Below are 17,892 nucleotides of genomic sequence, written 5' to 3'. Positions count from 1 at the left end.
TACAGAAACAGTCCCACAAGTGTGGGGGATGCCAAGGAGGCAGTGCAGGGGTGCAACAGACGGGGGAGGGGATCTGGACCTGAGATCAGAGGGTAGCCAGGTTACCAGTGCAGTTTCAGTTTCAGCCAGGAGTTCAGCAGGGGAGAGGAGGAAAGAAAGCAGAAGCAAAGAGGAAGGTTTTCAGGTGCTTCCGGAACTGGAGATGGTTCTCCTCAAGTTTCAGGGAAGCAGGGAGGCTGTTCCAAAGGGAGGCCACAGCTGAAGAAAGAGATCTACCACCAACTCGTTGGTTGGAGAAGCAACTGACTCTGAGGGAGCTGGAGGCAGATGAGCAAAGACCTCGAGAAGGAAGATATTTAGGAAGAGAGAGTTGAAGGTATTGAGGCCCAATGCCCCAGAAGGCCTTGTGGACAATGCAGAGGGTTTTGAACTTAATCCTCGCAGCCACTGGGAGCCAGTGCAGAGATTTCAGACCTAGAGAGATACAATCCCTGGGCTCGAGGCCAAGGACAAGTCTCACAGACCTCTTGAGGATGAGTTACAGATGGCGAAGAGTAGAAGCAGGCAGATTTAGAAAGATGCTGTTGCAGTAGTCCAGCCTAGAGAGGACCAGAGCTCTGGAGATGGTGAGCTTCTGGGGGAAGGAGGGGAAAGGGAGAATACCTCTGAGGAAGTGCAGCTGGTAATGTGACCTCTTAGAGACGTCAGCGATGTGAGGAGAGAAGGAGAGTGTGGAGTCGAAGATGACCCCAAGGTTTTTAGCCTCAAAGGTGGGAGCAGGAGAGGGCAAGAGAGGCTGGCCAGAGACTGACAGGAATGGAGGGAGCAGGTGTGCCGATGAGGAGAATATCAGTCTTGCTGGCATTAAAGCAGAGATCATTGGCGGCACACCACTGCTGGATAGCGGACAGACAGTCAGAGATGAGATAAAGAGAAGAAGTGACAGAAGGGAGCCGGAAAATGAGTTGAGTGTCATCCGCATAGCACTGAAAGTTGGGGCAGAGAGCAGCAATTCGGTGGGCAAGCAGTGCCAGGTATTGGTTGAACAGCCAGGGAGAGAGGTTAGACCCCTGGGGAACACCACAGGTAGAGATAGAGATAGAGGAGAGAAAGGACCCAAGTTGGACCTGGGAGGGTCGATCGGAGAGGAAAGAGGTCAACCAAGCCAGGGCCTGATTGGTGATACCCAGGTTATCACAGAGACAGTTGAGCAGGATGTCATGGTTGACCATGTCAAAGGCAGAAGAGAGATCAAGGCAGATGAGGACACAGGGGGTGTTGGAATCGTGGTTGGAGAGCAGGTCTTCACAGGTTTTCAGGCGAGCAGTTTCCATGCTTCTGGCAGCTCTGAAGCCAGACTGATGGTCATGGAGACAACCAACAGATTCAGTGTGAAGGTTAAGCTATGAGACGGCCAGTTTTCCAGGAGTTTGCCCAGGAAAGGAGTGATGGAGATTGGCTGATAGTTCACCTGTGGACGTGTCCTGAAAATGTCAGGAACAGTTTGGCAGTTCTCGCTGGAAACACTTACTATGGCAATTTAGCTGGAGTCTGGAACAGTGACACACATTCAGTCACCTGATGCCTACAAATTTAACGGTCTCGTACTTGTGCATGTGCACCTGTGGAAGTGTCCTCAAAGCGTCAGGAAGTTTGCCAGTTCTCACTGGAAAAACTTACTACGGCCAATTTTACTGGAATCTGGAGCAGTGACACACCTTCAGTCACCTGGTGCCTACAAATTTAGCAGTCCCACGCCTGTGGAAGTGTCCTGAAAGTGTCAGGAACAGTTTGGCAGTGTGGTGGTGAAAGTAATCTGTGAGTAACTACACACCCTTTCTGACATTTCCTCTCAGTATATTAATCACTGCTTTCCCTGTTGTCAATGTATAATCTCTGGAGTAAGCTTAACTCGGAATGGACATCTGAAAATCTATCTGCGCAGTGTAATAAACCACGAGAAACTACAAAGGAATTGTGTTGTCCACGAGCGGAAATGGAAGCACCGGCAGTTATAGTGGAACAGAGCGAGGGCTCGAGAGTGAGCATTAGCCCCGCTAACAAACTGAGGACCCACTGATGATTAATACCGATTGTGTTTTCTTAGGAAATGAGCCCGAACCTGTAAATACCATTGAAAACATTGTTGCGGTTTCCTCGTATGTTCTGAGTAAGTCAACAAGTACTGAAATAATTAGCCCAGCTGAGCTCCATGAGATGACTAATATCCCACGAGGCAATAGTCCCCCGGTTTTGCAACAGGTGCCGCCTATCACTATCATGGAACCCCCTTCCTCGGGTACTAAGTCTACAGGACCCAATGAACGTGAAAGGGATAAGAACAGGAAAGGGAGAGTGGAACTAATGAAATATTGAGCATAAAGAAGAGGACATGGTGGGGTCACAAAGGCCCTAGGAGAGTGGCTCACGCAAAAAAAATCAAAAATCCATGCAAGAATTTTTTCCATGCGTAAGCACAAGTACAGATAAACAAGTGTTGACAAAAAGGGTAGAATGCCAAGAGGTTCGTCAGGATGATTACATTATGGACAAAAGTCTCTTAAACCTAAACCTCTCAACAGTGCACTCAAAAGATTTGAGGGGGATGGAAACTGTTAGCAACTGCACTGATTTGATCAATAATCAAATAGATGTGGACAAACTGTTGTCTTTGATAGCAGAATACTCAACAAATGGGACTGAGGATCAGTGAGGTGTACATTATACTCTAAGAAAATTGGATAACGACATCAAATTAACTTCCCAAGCTTTTTCCGCCCTCAACATGGTGCTGAGCTCATTTGTGTCATTATATGACATTAGTACCCGGCGGACGTGCATCCACGGGATACATTTAACGTGATTGGCCTGTTTCCGAGCCATACCACAGTGTAATCCGGTGGACGTGCCTGGGTGTGTTCCCGGTGGGGGGCATGGCAGCCCCTTAGCCAATGAGGAGGCTCGAAACGGGGCAATCCCCGCTCTGAGCCTCCCCGTGGTTGGAGGCTGCCTTTGTCCCCCGCTGGGAACACAGATACATTTTTTTTCCTCCATCTCCCACCCCGTGCAAACTATCCCCTAACCTCTCTCGCAAGCCCACTTACCTTGTTTTTTTTTCTTTTCTTGGGAGCGAATGCGCTGGGAACAATTCTGTTCCCAGCGTGTCGGCTCCCCATGGCCGCCATGGAAATTTCCTGGCGGCAATTTTGTTTGACTTTTTTTTTCTGTCCCGAAACACAGCAGCGTTTCGGAACAGACAAAAATGACATTAGTACCCTGGTCTAACGGGCCGGGGTTCTAATGGCTATAAGCCCCTCGACAAGCCCCTCGACAGCGGGCCAAAACCGCCCATGGTAATGCCCCCGGGGCCTCTGTAACTAGGGGCCCCGGGGGCATAACCTGGGGCGGTATTGGCCCGTTGTCGAGGGGCTTATTGCCACAATATCAAGTTGGAACTTGAAGCCCATTTGTTACAACTGAGTGAGCTGAAGCTAAATATGGAAGAAATGGACAGAGCTACTCATCTTAACCACCAATCTATGGCCAGGCTAAAGCAGTTGGGGGAAATAAAGTCTATGCTTTCCCACATGCAATCTTTGCTTTTGGGTAACAATCAAGTCACATTGGCAAAAACCTCTGCTAGGTATCTTACTTCCGATTTGGAATCCTTTAAAGAGCCCTCTCAACAAATTGCAGTTTGAATATAGCGGCCGTCCATTATCACTGAACCAGGTATTTCAAACATAACACAATAAGTATATGTAGTAGTAAAAATAATTAAGAATAAATAGAAACATGTTTAATAGTGCTATGAAAACAATCAATGGGCCTCATTATGAGGTAGGAGGTAAGGGATTACCAGCACCGGTAAGGGTGCCAGTAATCCCTTACCTCCATATTTCGAGGTCCCTTAGTGGGTCCCGCTATGGGCGCCTGGTTTTACCAGGCGCCCTTAGCGGGAGCCGCTAAGGGACATGGGAACTAATAACGGGTCTGCAATTATAGGGCCCGTTATTAGCTCCATCCCCATTCCCATTGAGCCCTATGGGGGCTCAAATGAGAATGGGGAATGGTTCTCGGAATGGGGACTTACCGGGTCCTCCAAGGTTGGAATGACCCGGTAAGTCCCTATTTCGAGAATACAGACCAGGAATGCGGTAAGGGGGTAGCCATGGTGCTAATGGCACCATGGCTACCTCCTATCTCGTAATGAGGCCCAATGTCAATTTACACTTCTCCGTGCTGTAATAACATTATATGAACACATTCATTTCTAAATGACAAGTTTAATAAAAGAAAAAAAATCACATACAAAAGAAAGTACACGCCCGTTTGGTTAATATAGAAAAAAATCTGTTACTTATACTACATAATTTAATTTATAGAAAATAAATGAAGATTACTAATATTTTTTGTCATTTTTTAAAAAATAAATTCTGAATTTGTATTCAAATATATCAGATTTTCTTTCAAAGTATATAAATGCTTACATACTATTCCTCTTTGTAATAATGTCTGTATATACCTACAATTGAACACCACGCATTACATTTAAAGAAACAAGGGAAGAACACATTGCATTGTGTAAGTATGAAATATGTACATATATGTTATGTTAAAAAACAGAGTTGGCATATTTAAAAATGTAATTAATCAAACCAATGATATCAATGATGTAATTAGTGATGCCGCCAGTGATATGATGTATGATGTAATTAGTGATGCCACAAGCAATGTCATCTGTGATGTAATCTGTGTGGTCATACATTGCACACCGTGGATGCATAGCTAAGGTAGACTTGCTCGAAATGCGTTTGCTGAATTTCAAGGGTTTTAATGAGTTAAATCTGATCACCATAACTCTCTCTGAACTAATGTGTTTTCACTGAATTGCAAATGAATTGTTGCTATGTATTTTTCACGTTAAATCTGATCACTTTAACATTTGCCTAACTAACGTTTTTCACAGAATTTCAAGCATTTTATTACACTACAGTTTCTTTGTGGGCCACTAGCCATGGCCTTTGGCCATGGCCATTATGCACAGCCTTTGGCCGTTAGCTCTGTACTTGTTGCACTAATAGGTTTCTTTGGGGCCCACTAGACATAGCCTTTGGCCTTTGGCCGTGGCCACTGTATATGTTGCACCAATAGGTTTCTTTTGGGCCCATTAGCTCTGGCCTTCTTTTTTTTCTTTAGGTTGTTAAGTAACTTTGGATGTTATAAAAGCCACTTACCGATATCCCAGCCTTATGTGTTGCCCGTAGATGCTCATGATTCACAACAGACTTGCTGAACCTGTTATCAGCTACCAGGTGTGCCTCTTGCACATCATCAGACTAACCTTTGATAGCATGGAGCGCATGGACATTTCGATGAGTGCACCTTTTGCCATTGCTGTGTTTGTCTGTCTTTTGCAGATGAGACTAGAGAACGAATCGCTTCTAGATAGAATACACACTTTTGAGCAGGAGCTGGCGAAAAGGACCCTTTGCCCAGGTCTACCTTCACATACCTATGCCATTCCACCCAGTACAGAGATGCTCGTTATTTCCCACCAAGTCTCTCAGCCAACCGCTTATCCTATTGCGACAGGTGAGTAGGTTCCATTGTCAAGCAGACACATCGTTCACAATTGCATGTCCATTCTGTTTTTTGAATGTTTGTTCAATTTAAAATGTTTGTACTTGCATATTCTGTGGCTGTTAAGACATTCTCAACCATATTTAGTTTAAATAGGCAGAGTTGCCTGAGGCAAACCTCACTCAATGAGCCCCATATGTGCCCCATTCCATTGAGCCACCTCCCTATTCGTTACTTTGTGATTTTACGCCGGTCAGCACTCCTGGGTATGGTTAATTTTATCATCGCAAGATGCGTATGAACTGGAAATATTCCTGTGCCCCTGGCAGCTTTATACCGGGTAGCCAACCTAAACCTTAATGTCGACATGTGGTGTTTTATTTCTTTGTAAAGTCCTCACATCAGTGAATGATACTTGATATGATATGTTATTTATAACACGCTTAATACCCAGAGGCTTCTAAGCGCGGACCCGGGGATCGAACCTGTGTTGCTCCCAAGGCGAGCACGTTGCCACCGAGCTATCCTCCCAAGACATTACTTGCAGACTGTTAGTAATTTTATTCAATCTTGATCAGGCTTTATTTTCTTTGTGTGATCAGCTCTTAGGGAGAGCGCAAGCATGATCATCAAAATATTTGAGAACTGCTGCTCTCTTATCTGCAACTATTCTACTCAGTCCTTCTCCCAGTTCCAGCATTCAAGCTCCCCATGCGCAGCACGTGCCGCCGGTGCGTCCTGACACGCTGCACTGTCTCGTTTGCATAAAGACTAGAACGTCACATTTCAACAATAAGGAGGGGAACCATATACAATTCTAAAGTATTTGCCGGGCATCCTTCTATCTCTTGGATTGCCTGTTCTCTTCCTTCTGCAGCTTCTTGTCCCTGGACACCCTGCTTCAGGCTCTTGCTCTATTTAAATAAAAAGGCACATGTGTGCCATTCTTCTACATGTGTGACAGCAGGTCCGAGTCCACCAGTCTACCCCTGCCACCATTTTAATTTCAGTCAGTACTACCACCAAGGTGTCTCCTGTATGTCTTCTATTCGGCCTGACTTCAACCTATCTCAAAATGGAGTACACGCCTTCCTTTTCTTCTCTACTGTGCTCCCAAACAGTAAGCAGCCCCTCAAAAATGTGAGGGATGAGATATGCCACTAATAAATACAACAGAAGAGGGAGAACAGAGGGTACCTCTGTTCTTAAACATTGTGCCACCAACAAATGGGGGGATACATGTGTATTGCTTTTAAGTTCCTTTATGTTGCTGTATACCAGACGTCATTAGTAGAAAAAAGTGTGCTGACCCCCAGCCCCACAAGTGTTTCCTGAGGCAGCACGCGTCTTGATATGTCGGCTAACATGCAGTAGATTCTCAATGACTTGTGTATCAAATACATGTAGACCGACAAACCTACCATCCTTACAAATCACAACTTTTGTTAGCTTAGGTTCCTGGCTGTGTCTACTAGAACACCAATAAACATGAGCGTGGAGCACCATAACTATATACGATGGATCCAAATCAAAGTGCTACAGAGGCCCCATAATCCATTATTGCTGGCTAATCTTCTAAAGGTTGGGCTGGAAGTGATGGGGAAACCTAACAAGGCTGTTTTACGTGACCACTGAGCTGGGCACCATGCTAAAATAGAGGGATGTACACTTTGATGTCTATCAGAAAACAGCAGCATTGTGCGGCAAAGGTTTTTGGCCCATTAGAGGGGCCTCATTACGACCCAGGCGGTAAGTTACCGCCTGGGTCGTACCTTTACCACCATGGCGTAAACTACGTTTACGCCATGGTGGTTGGTGGACTTACCGCCCCATTCCGAGGTTGGCGGGGCGGTAAGTCCCCAATCCCCATTTACCCTTCCTCATTCCCATTTTTGCCCCATAGGGCATAATGGGAGTGGGGAAGGCGTTAATTATGCCACCGTAAATTACGGTGGCGTAATTAACAACAAGGTCCCTTAGCGCCATGGATTTTAACACCTGCTAAAAGCAGGTGTTAAATCCTCCATGGCGCTAAGGGACCTCGGAATCAGGCGGTAAGGGTCGGCGCTGTTTACGCTGCCGTAAACCCCTTACCGCCTGGGTCGTAATGAGGCCCCCTGTCTTTGCCTCTTGACATATGTGTCCCTTCCTGGAATCCTTTCTGGAAGTGAGATTTCACCATTTGCTACGACAGTGTAAATATCAGTTTTCTGAGAGGGGGAAAAAAGAACATACAGTACTCCCAAACCAAAAAGCAGGCATAGCTCCTGGAGGCCAAGGCAATATGATGCTTTTTTCATGCGATTCAGTTATATGGATCACTCAAGAAAGCGTTTGTGACTGGGTAATCCTGTCTGCTGTGGCACCACCAAACACCTCTGGGGCATTCACACCATGACACAGCACCAACTGGTTTTAGACTGCTCTGGAGTACTGGTGTAACACAGGTATGTGATGTTAAAATGTTTTTATACCGCTGCAGATCACTACCTTAGTGGTCTCAGAACACCTGGCTTGCCTGGAGCATGACATATTGTGCCCCCACCCTGGGTATCCAGACCTTAGCCTTTGGAGGAAAAGAAGTAGAAGATTAAGGATGGGAAAGTGCATGAAATGCTATTGACCTAGACATGGGCTGATATAGAATGCCTTTAGTAGGGTGGGGGTGGAGGGCAAGAAGGGATGCATAGTGATAGCCTGGGTGCTTGTGGATGCATTAAGGTGGTATGTAGATTGGGATTGCAAAAAGGAAAATGCATTCTAAATATGTCTGTAATCAAACAAACATTCTGTGAAGCAGTTCAGAGGATCAAAAGCTAGATAATAGCACATAGTGTTAGCTACGTGATGGGCTCGACATGTGCTCCAGACGCACAGTTACATTATTTACTCAACTGCCTGCAAGTGAGGCTCCACCCCCCACCCATGTTCATCTCTGAGCACCAATCGGACACTTCTTAAGGGATTTTACACTGCAGGGAATTACATTCTAATGACATTCAAGCAAAGCACCCGCTACGGCATTCACACCTTTCAATCAAAAGTCTCCACACTGGTCCCTGTTATTTCACTGAAAGGGTTCGCATTTAGGCAGTAGACTCGCTAAATCCCCCGAACGCTCTGTGACCTTCCTCCCTCACCTTGGTACCAACTGTCAGCCCTTCAGTCATAGGAAGTCAGTCAAACTCCCTGACCGTCAGTGCACAAAGCTCACCAGGAGATGTACTCTAGTAGTATACTTGTAAGAAGATTCAATTCAACACTACAGCTAAGTCAATGCCTAGTCTGGGATACTGAATGGAAACCCTTATTGATATATCTTTATGTCCAGTTCATGAGTTCTGGATGACTACCCCTATATAACACCCCTCTCTTAGAATCCCCCTGACCCCACTGAGCCAAGAAGTAGTTCTGTTTTGCAAGTTTAAAAGGTTTATTTGAGCAATAGAACAAAATATAGATACCACGCTTTTATAATAAATTAATAATCGATATCGCCCTTATAAATATAACGTTAATCAACAATGGGTAATCTGACACTAGCACACTTCTTTATAATCAATGAGGAGTTAGTATAGGATGGATAAAGTAGCAAAAATACTTTTATGGTTTCAAGGGAAAAGCAATGAGGAATAAAATGCAGTACAGAAATACTTGATATGATTTTTAGCAAAAGATAAGATGATCACTTTTTTTCTGGCAATTCACCCCCCTCCCCTATGCAATGTAAGAAATGGAAGGAGATGGAAAGAGGAGCACACAGTTCTCAGGAATGCAATCAAATACAATACGAAATTCAGTTCCCCCCCAGCAAGCTTAGAGAAAACCGGTATGAGTTTTAAAACACAGGCCCAAGTGCTTTGAATGTGGTCGCAATGAAGTGAGAAATATGCTGAAAATGCTTTTAATTCCCTTTAGGAGGTTCAGGGTGGTTGAGAGATACTTGGGATGAGTTCAGGCTCACTTTAGCAATGATTCAGAGATGGTGATTAAGAGGCAAACAAATTTTTAGCAAGGAAAGAAATGACTGCTGATGGTTACACGTGGCTGGATTTTTAACCAAATCGCGGTAAATTCGCGAGTACGTGAATCGTGATTGCGGAAGAAGTATAAGGAGTAGGAAGTCGGTTCTAGGCTTGTTGGAGAGCTTAGATTCTAAGCTTTCAGAGAAACGGTTCCAGAGATATGAACGATTTTGTAAAGGTCGTTTTTAAGGATTTAAAGTAAACTCAAAATGACAGGTGACAGCTTGCAGCTTCAGAATTGACAAGTGACGGTGGTGCAGCTTTACAAAATGACAAGTGACAACTTCTAGGAGGCAGTTCTGGTTAGATTAAAATAGTTTGGACTAGATTATTTTAAACTAAGAGCTGATTTCTGTCACAATCTGACATAAGTACTCACAATATATTTTGGAAGGACTGGACCTCGTCACGGATCTGATCAATCAGGCTAGCGGCACTTCGCAGCGATCTGGTCTCTGGGTCTGCGGTTCTGCACGGTCTGGTCTGGTCTGGCACTGGTCTGGTCTGTCCGGATACAGCGGTCTCTGCACGGCTCCTGGATCTCTGCACTGGTCCTGGCAAAAGTTCTTGGCAAGGGATTCAAGCAGCTCGCCCGGCTGTGAGTAGCTTGCAAAGATTTGAGGCCTGTGCAGAGAACTCAGCTTGTGGTTTTAGGCCTCTGATTTAGGTTCTAGAGTATAAGTTCTAGGTTCTGGAGTATGTAGCTGGAGTCAGTCTGGAACTGGTATCTTCTGGATGTTGTGTGGTCCGGCAAGACGCTCCGCAGCAACTGGATTTGAAAGTCCTCTCTAGCTTCCAGTGGCTCTTTTTATGTCTTTTGAAAGTGGGTGTGTGCGCAGCATCACTAAGCCAGCCCCTCTCTCAACTGATCATTGGTCAAGCTTTTCTCTCTTCCTTGATAGGGGAAAGGAAATGTGAGTCATGGTGATGCTGTTTTATGGCCTGCAGAAAGGACACTCCCCTGTCAAATTGCACACAAATCTATATTTGACCCAAATACATATTGCACAGATACACAGTTGTTTAAAATTACATGCACCCATCACATATCACATGAGGTATACTCTGTTCAAACTCTGCTCTTCCTGGGGGCTTGCATTCAGAAATGGCAACATTTTGCGCTTTTTAGTAGCTTTCCCCATATCGGATTTTTCTCCAAATTTATACAATTGTGTGCAAGGCATGTGGGCATTTAGATAAGGAAGTGTCAGATTTTTAACCTGCATACATTTAGAGTAACAACCTCTTTTCTGCTCGTAAACCCCCAGATCATACCACCGGGTCCTAAAACCTCTTAAAATGTGGGCAGAAAAATCACAAGAATTATGGTATCATTTAGATAATTTTGACAAGTCCGCACCATGAGTTATACATCTTTCTTAAAATCATATTCTGGCCAACAGGGGTGTGTCTTCCCAGGTCACATGGTTGAGAAACCAGTTTGCCCACTTTCTTTAAGCTCAGCCTGTTCTCAGAGGGGGCTGCCCCTCCCCGTTTCTGCCAAGAGGAAGCCACTTTTACGATGACCCCAATATAACATTTGCCTGAGTCAAGGAAGGGCTTTGTTCAAAAGGAAGCCATTTACGACCCCCCTAATAAACCATCTGCCTGGGCCCTTTGTTTAGTTTCTTGCAGTCCCCGGTAATTCAATCAGAGAGTGTGTGACCTCCTTTTGGCAGGGGCAACAGAATGCAGCCAGGACTGGGAACCTGTCAGGCAGAATTGGAATCTCTTTAAGCCAGTTTTTAGCTACATGTCATTTTTTGTTCCCCAGTTTAAGTCAATACAATTTTTACATATGCAGCTAGAATGCTGATTCTAAGTTCAAAACTATAACATTTTAACAGTTACAAACTATGTGACACTCAAAAGTAGGTCACTCAGTTAATTTAAACATTTCGATTTTGGTGGTTTTAATCCAGTTTCAGTTAGGCTGCTGACATGCATAGCTCAGCCAGATTTGTTATGAACATTGTTTTGGGCTCTTCATCTTCCCAGATTTTGTATGCACACATACTTCATTCTGCCAGATGTCCGCTGGTGTTCAGTGAGATTTTTGGATGTGTTGCAATGTTTGAAAATAGGCATTTTGAGCTGGCATTCAGAGAAACCAAAGGTAATTTTAAAGCGTTTTTGAGCTAACAGGCGCTGCTGTTTTACCTTTGGCACCCATTCCACTCATGGCACCCTGGCCCATCATGCTCGCACTGGTGGGTGGCAAGTTAGGCAGCCATTTTGGTGTACACACAAACTGCGTGGTTGTCCTGGATTCTGGCGCACTTGTGGGCTTTTTGGCCATCTTGGATTTTCTAAGCCCACAGCACCAAATGTTGCAGCATGATAGCTCAAACATGGGTCAGGACACCCAACAAGGCCCCCCCACGCGACTGCACTTTGAATTTGAGTCGATGGAGTCGGGTGCACAGAAGGTTTTGACCCACGCACTGGTATGTCCGCATAATCTTCTTCCAATTCTGCAAATGGCACAGTTCAGCATCTTTTCCTCCATCCGGTACTGATCGATCGGTTCTCCTCGCCGGTCCTGATGGGAATATTGGGCGGTACCCCAGGCCCCTTGGGTCTCTGCTCCCGGTCTCCGGATCGTCCTCCTTGGCCAGTCTCCAGGTTTTCTTTCTCCTAGGACGACAAAGGAAAAGCGGCAATACCTATTCATGGACATTTCTCCCCCACCATTGATATAGTGGGGTGGCATATATATTTTAGAACTCAACAGATATGAACATGCACATTTTTTTAAATTAAGAGACAGGAACACATAAACTTGAGAAACACAGAATTTGATAGGCTATATGTAGGATATTTTAGGGTTGGAATTGAATTACTCTGGAGCGGTACCCTCTGGGATTGCAGAGGACTCCTCCAGTTGCTGCAAAGTGTGCCTGGGATGGCAACACTTCAACTGGTTTATGTGGACCCACTTGTCTTCCCCCTCTGCCAAACCGCCTTTGGGTATGCGGATCTTGTAGGCCACAGGGGAGATCTTGTCTGTAATCTCAAAGGGTCCCTTCCATGTAGGCAAAAATTTGCGCTGTCTTGCCTGGTTTCTTTGGAAGTTGTATAAATAGACCTGGTCCCCCACCTGATATTCCTTCCCAGAAGTTTTCAGGTCATAGTGGGTCTTCATACTCTCAGCTGATCTTTCTAGATTCCGCTGAGCATAGGCAAAAGCATGTTGAAGGTGTTTCCTTAAATTCTCCACATACTCATGAGTTGTGGAGGCATTTATCAACGTTTGCTCTTGGGTTCTGTAGAGCAAATGCTGGGGAAGCACCATCTTGCGTCCAGTCATCAACTCAAATGGTGACATTTTGGTTGCAGATGAAGGGGTAGATCTGATGGCCATTAGGACCAGAGGTAATCGGATATCCCAACTTGGCCCAGAATCTGCCACAAACTTCTTTAATATGCTCACAATGGTTCGGTTGTATCTCTCCACTGCTCCAGAAGAAGCTGGCCTGTAAGCAATGTGTAGCTTCCTTTTTACCCCCAGTATCTCCCACATCTTTGTCATTACTTCACTGGTGAAGTGGCTACCCCTGTCTGACTCAATCCTTTGAGGTAGACCAAAACGGGAAAAGATGTGGTTAATCATCAGGGCAGCTGCATTTTCTGCCTTGCAGTTTGGGGCTGGGAGACATTCCACCCACTTGGTAAACAAGCATGTAACAGTCAACATGTACTTGTTTCCTCTAGACGAGCAAATCACAGGGCCTACAAAGTCGATTTGCAAATCTGACCATGGCAGTGTCATCCCCCTCTTTTGGAGGGGTGCACGGTGCGTGAGGGATGATGGCTGAAAGTTTGCACACACAAGACACCCCTTCAAGTATTGGTCGAGGTCCTGCCCCATGTGTGGCCAGTATGCAACCTCTCTTAAGATTTCCAGTGTTGTGTGAAACCCCCTATGAACGGCGGTGGCCGCATCATGGGCGTGACTTAACATCAGGCTTCGGAATGATCATGGCCAGCTTGGGATTTCCTTACCAACAAACCGTCTTGGATTCAGAACATTTTTGGACATTTCATCAACACTCTTAGGTCCTCTTTCCCAATGTAATCGGTATCCGTCAGGGGAAAGTTCTCAGGGTCCTCAAGGTGTTGGTAAAACTTACCAATAATTGGATCCCCCTTCTGAGCTGTAATCAAATCATCATCATCAGGGGTCTCCTTGCTCCATTGGGCAGTTGAAAGATCATTGTGAGCATTTGTCTGGGACCTAGTGATAGCAGTGACCTGGATTTCCCCCAACAGGGACTCTATTTCGATTAGATCCCCTTGGATGGCCCCGGTTTTGGCCAGCTGATCAGCTAAGTCATTTCCAGTTTTGTCTGGTCCCTCTACTTTGGAATGACCCTTGATCTTTTTCCAGTAGATGGTCATCCCATTCGATGTGACCAGATCATCAATGTTTTGGATTAACTTCCCATGTTTCAAGGGTTTGTTATTAGCACATAACATGCCTCTGGTTTTCCAATTAACCAGGTGCTCCACGAACCCGTTCCGTACATAATCCGAATCGGTGATTATGACCAGTTCGTGGAGTTGATGTTGGACAGCAGTGAGGATTGCCTGATGCACAGCCATCAACTCTGCCACCTGACTACTTCGGGGACCAATTTTGTATCCAGCGGAGGGTTCTGGAAACTCCTTCACCCAGGTATTTCCTACGCCGGCCACCAGTTCTTTCTCCCCGTTGTTGTCAACATGGTACGAGCATCCATCCACATAGACAGTGGGCATTCCCTCACACTTGTCTTCTTCAAAGACTTTGTGTGGGGAATTAAGGTATGCCTCCGTGTTGTCCTTGATTTTTAGACTCTCGTCCTCGAGACAGTTTTCTCTGCCACAATCATGCAAGTCAGCCAGACCTTGCGCGAGGGGACTCTTCTTGTTTTGGCTATATCTGACCTCCATAGGAAAGCCTTGCATTGACAGAATCCAGGAAGTAATTCGGGAATTACTCACATTTCCGGCCCGGATTCTGTCACTTTGGAGATATTGCAGAGGCTGGTGTGGAGTTTCCACTATGATGTGTTCCCCATGGATAAACGGGCGGTAATTCTTCAATGCCCACACCGTTGCCAGGAGTGCCTTCTCACAATCGTTGAATTTTTCCTCCACAGAGGATAAAGTTTTGCTCGCATAGGAGATTACTTTATTGACCTTGTCATGCTTTTGGTATAATACTGCCGTCAAGCACGTATTAGAGAACCCCGTCTCCAGGAAGAACTCCTTGTTTCTGACAGGGTAAGCTAGGCAAGGCGCTTGTGAGAGGCTTCTTTTGAGTTGTCTTACTGCCTCGGCTTGTTCTGGACCCCATTCCCACTTGACCCCCCCCTTCAAGAGATGAATCAGGGGTCTAGTGATCTCTGCGTAGCCTTCAATGAACTTTCTGCTGTAATTAGTCAGTCCAAGGAGGCTCCTTAGTTCCCGCAGAGTTGTGGGGTCTTTCAGTTTCTGGAGTGCTTCCACTTTCTTTTCTTGGGGACAGAGACCCTGAGGAGTAATCTCATGCCCTAAGAAATTAACACGGGTTCTAACCACTGTGCTTTCTGAAAGGAAAGTTTTGCTCCGGCGGCCCTCAACTGCGTCAGAACATAACGGATCTCCGCTATGTGTTCCTCCACAGATGAACTTTTGATGAGGACATCATCTACATAAGCCAGGTTACCCCTCGCACCCAGGTCGGGCATGGCCTTATGTAGGAAAATGTTGAATTCATTGCCGGAGTTGAGGTATCCGAAGGGAGTCCAGGTCCATGTGTACTGCTGGCCCCCAAAGGTAAAAGCCAGTTTGTATTGGTCCTCCCTACTGACAGGCACAGTCCAGTATCCATTGGTCAGGTCTATTGCTGTGAATACCTGTGACCCCTGAATCTGGGCCAGCCCTTGGTCAATGTAGGGCAGAGGCCATCGGGAAGTATAGACCCATTTGTTGAGCTCCCTAAGGTCGGCGCAGAGTCTCCACTGGCCGTTTGGCTTCAATATTCCCAGCACCGGGTTATTGAAGGTGCTGTGGACTGGACGAATTATCCCCCGGGACTCAAGGTTCTTAATTATTTCAGTAAGGGACTCCATGGATGCGAGAGGCAAACGATATTGCTTCACAAACACTGGAGTCATTCCAGGGTCCGTGGGAATTGTTGTGGTGTGGATGTCTGTGCGACCACAGTCATATGAGTCTACCGCAAAGAGATCTTGGAAATCCAAGAAAACTTGTTTCAACTTTTGCTTCTGTTCCAGAGTCACACAGGCATCAGCTAGGTTGACTCTCTCTTCCACCATCTGCCTGAAGCCTGGAAAGACTTCTGGTTTGGCTATCTCAGCGGCCTCCTCCAGCTGGGTGGAGAAGTCCCTGGTCAGAGTGCTGATTTGGACTGGAGGCTTCAGGTGGGAAAGGCAGCCCTCATGGACCTGGAAAATCACCTCATCCCTCCTGAAGTCACAAGTCACATCTTCCTTACCATAAGGGCAAGAAGTGTACACCAGGAAGTTCCTCCCATGCCGGGTGAAAATCCTGTCTGGTGTTGGATTGTCCTCACTGTCACTGTCAAAACAGTCCTTGGGGATTGGTCCTAACAGTTCATTTCCTAGATCAATGGAAAAATGTCGGTCATCAACCGCCATTCCAATAATGGTGCCTGCGGCTAGAGTAATACTCTTTAAGTCGCTGTTATCTACCTCTATTGGAATGGTGTCACATTCGATGTTGACTAATGGTGTTGGGTTTACCCCTAACCCTTGCTGTTGGAGAGAAGCATTTAGATGTATGTAAGCATCAGGGTTTTTCAAATGTTGTCCTCTTTTAACTTTCACTTCCATGGAGAATTGTCAGGTCCTTTCTGGGATGGTGACTTCCTCTTTAATCTGAATTTCAACTGCATAAGGTAGCAATTGAGCTGACCTAAATGCTTTTTCTGGATCATCAAAGCCCATGGGATTATCCGCTAATCGGGACCAAGCTTTGAAGTTTATTAGGTCCAAACTAATGGCAAAGCGATTGAGAATGTCACTGCCTAAGTAAAAGGCGGCAGTGACGTCTCGCACGACCCAACAATTATGGACTATGCTCTTGTTGCCAATGGAGATTTTGAGCATACACCTGCTTGGCAGGAGATGTTTGGAATTAGGTGCTTCCAGGTCCATTTCCCATTTGTCTATCAGTTTGAATGTGGGAATGGCTGGATCTTTTGGGAGTTGGCGGAACATGGCTTCGCTGATGAAGCTCTTACCGTTGTTCACACACACTCGAGCGAGAACAGATTCCTTCCCAACATTTAACTGAACAGGGATGAACAACTGCTCTCCAATTTGCTGAATATCAGCCAGGCTCTGAGCTGATTTCACATCTTTCTGGACTATAGGAGTGGGAGTGTCTGATTGTGGATTAGTAAAGAATTTCAGGGTGTTTCCTTCCAGTGTGGAATACCACCTTAAACTGGAAGGAGGTTGATTTTCAGAAATAGAGAGGACCCCCCATCACCAGTCTGTTGTCCTACTGCTATTACTGTCACGTCTGGAGTTTGGTTGTTCTTGAAGTGAAATTCTACTTGGTCAGATTTTTGTTCAACCATGTGGCAGGTGCCGTTTAAACTAACATGGTTGACACTCTGTTTTAATTTTATTGGTCGGCTAGTCTGGGTCCAGAGGACCTTGTTTACACAATCTATTAGGGGTGACAACCTTCTCAGGAGGTCATTCCTTAGTAAACAAGGGGTGCCCTCTGGAGTCACTACTATGACCGGGTGTTTCACCTTGTGTCGCCCAATTTTAATGTCCAAGTCTGCAGTCCCCTCAACAGGAATTTCCTTCCCGTCAAAGTTCTGCAGTTGTCCAGGAAGAGAGGTGAGAGGATTTCGGTAATTCTCCCCCCTTCCTGCATTTAGTTCCTCAAAGGTTCTTTTGGACAGAAGGGTAGCTTGGGATCCAGTGTCCACCAGTGCCAAAATTGTACTCTGCCCCGGTACTTGTACCGGGGCATAGTATCTTCCCTCCTTCTCCTCAAGGGGGCACAGATAATGCACATTTTTGGACAACTGGTGGGCTAACTTTCTCGTTTTGGACATTGCTAGAGAAGAGATTTGGGCAGAATTCTGTGGAGAGTCTTGGGAATCTGAAAGAAAAAGTTGGCAACTGGAGATCAGAGCCGTTCCCCTGGTTCCGGTTCTGGGCCGCCAGTACTTCAGCATTGCACCTCCTGAAAAGTACCTAGGATGGGCAGTGAGCCATACAAGTGCAGCGGTGAAAACCCTGCAGTTGCATGT

General features: G+C 45.8%; 1 protein-coding gene across 5 annotated transcripts in view; it reads left to right on the top strand.

The window, feature by feature from the left end:
* LOC138467907 (coiled-coil domain-containing protein 102A-like) overlaps positions 1-17,892 on the top strand; it is a 458,996-nt gene that overhangs the window by 355,691 nt on the left and 85,413 nt on the right. For all 5 annotated transcript variants that reach the window (XM_069608227.1, XM_069608224.1, XM_069608225.1 and 2 more), the window contains one exon: positions 5,421-5,595. In XM_069608227.1, coding sequence (XP_069464328.1) covers positions 5,421-5,595 — 175 coding nt within the window. The remainder of the gene's footprint in view (positions 1-5,420; positions 5,596-17,892) is intronic.

Source organism: Ambystoma mexicanum, chromosome 4q (genome assembly GCF_040938575.1).
Source record: "Ambystoma mexicanum isolate Mex_15411 chromosome 4q, UKY_AmexF1_1, whole genome shotgun sequence".
Lineage (NCBI taxonomy): Eukaryota > Metazoa > Chordata > Amphibia > Caudata > Ambystomatidae > Ambystoma > Ambystoma mexicanum.
This window is presented reverse-complemented; position numbering and strand designations above follow the sequence as displayed.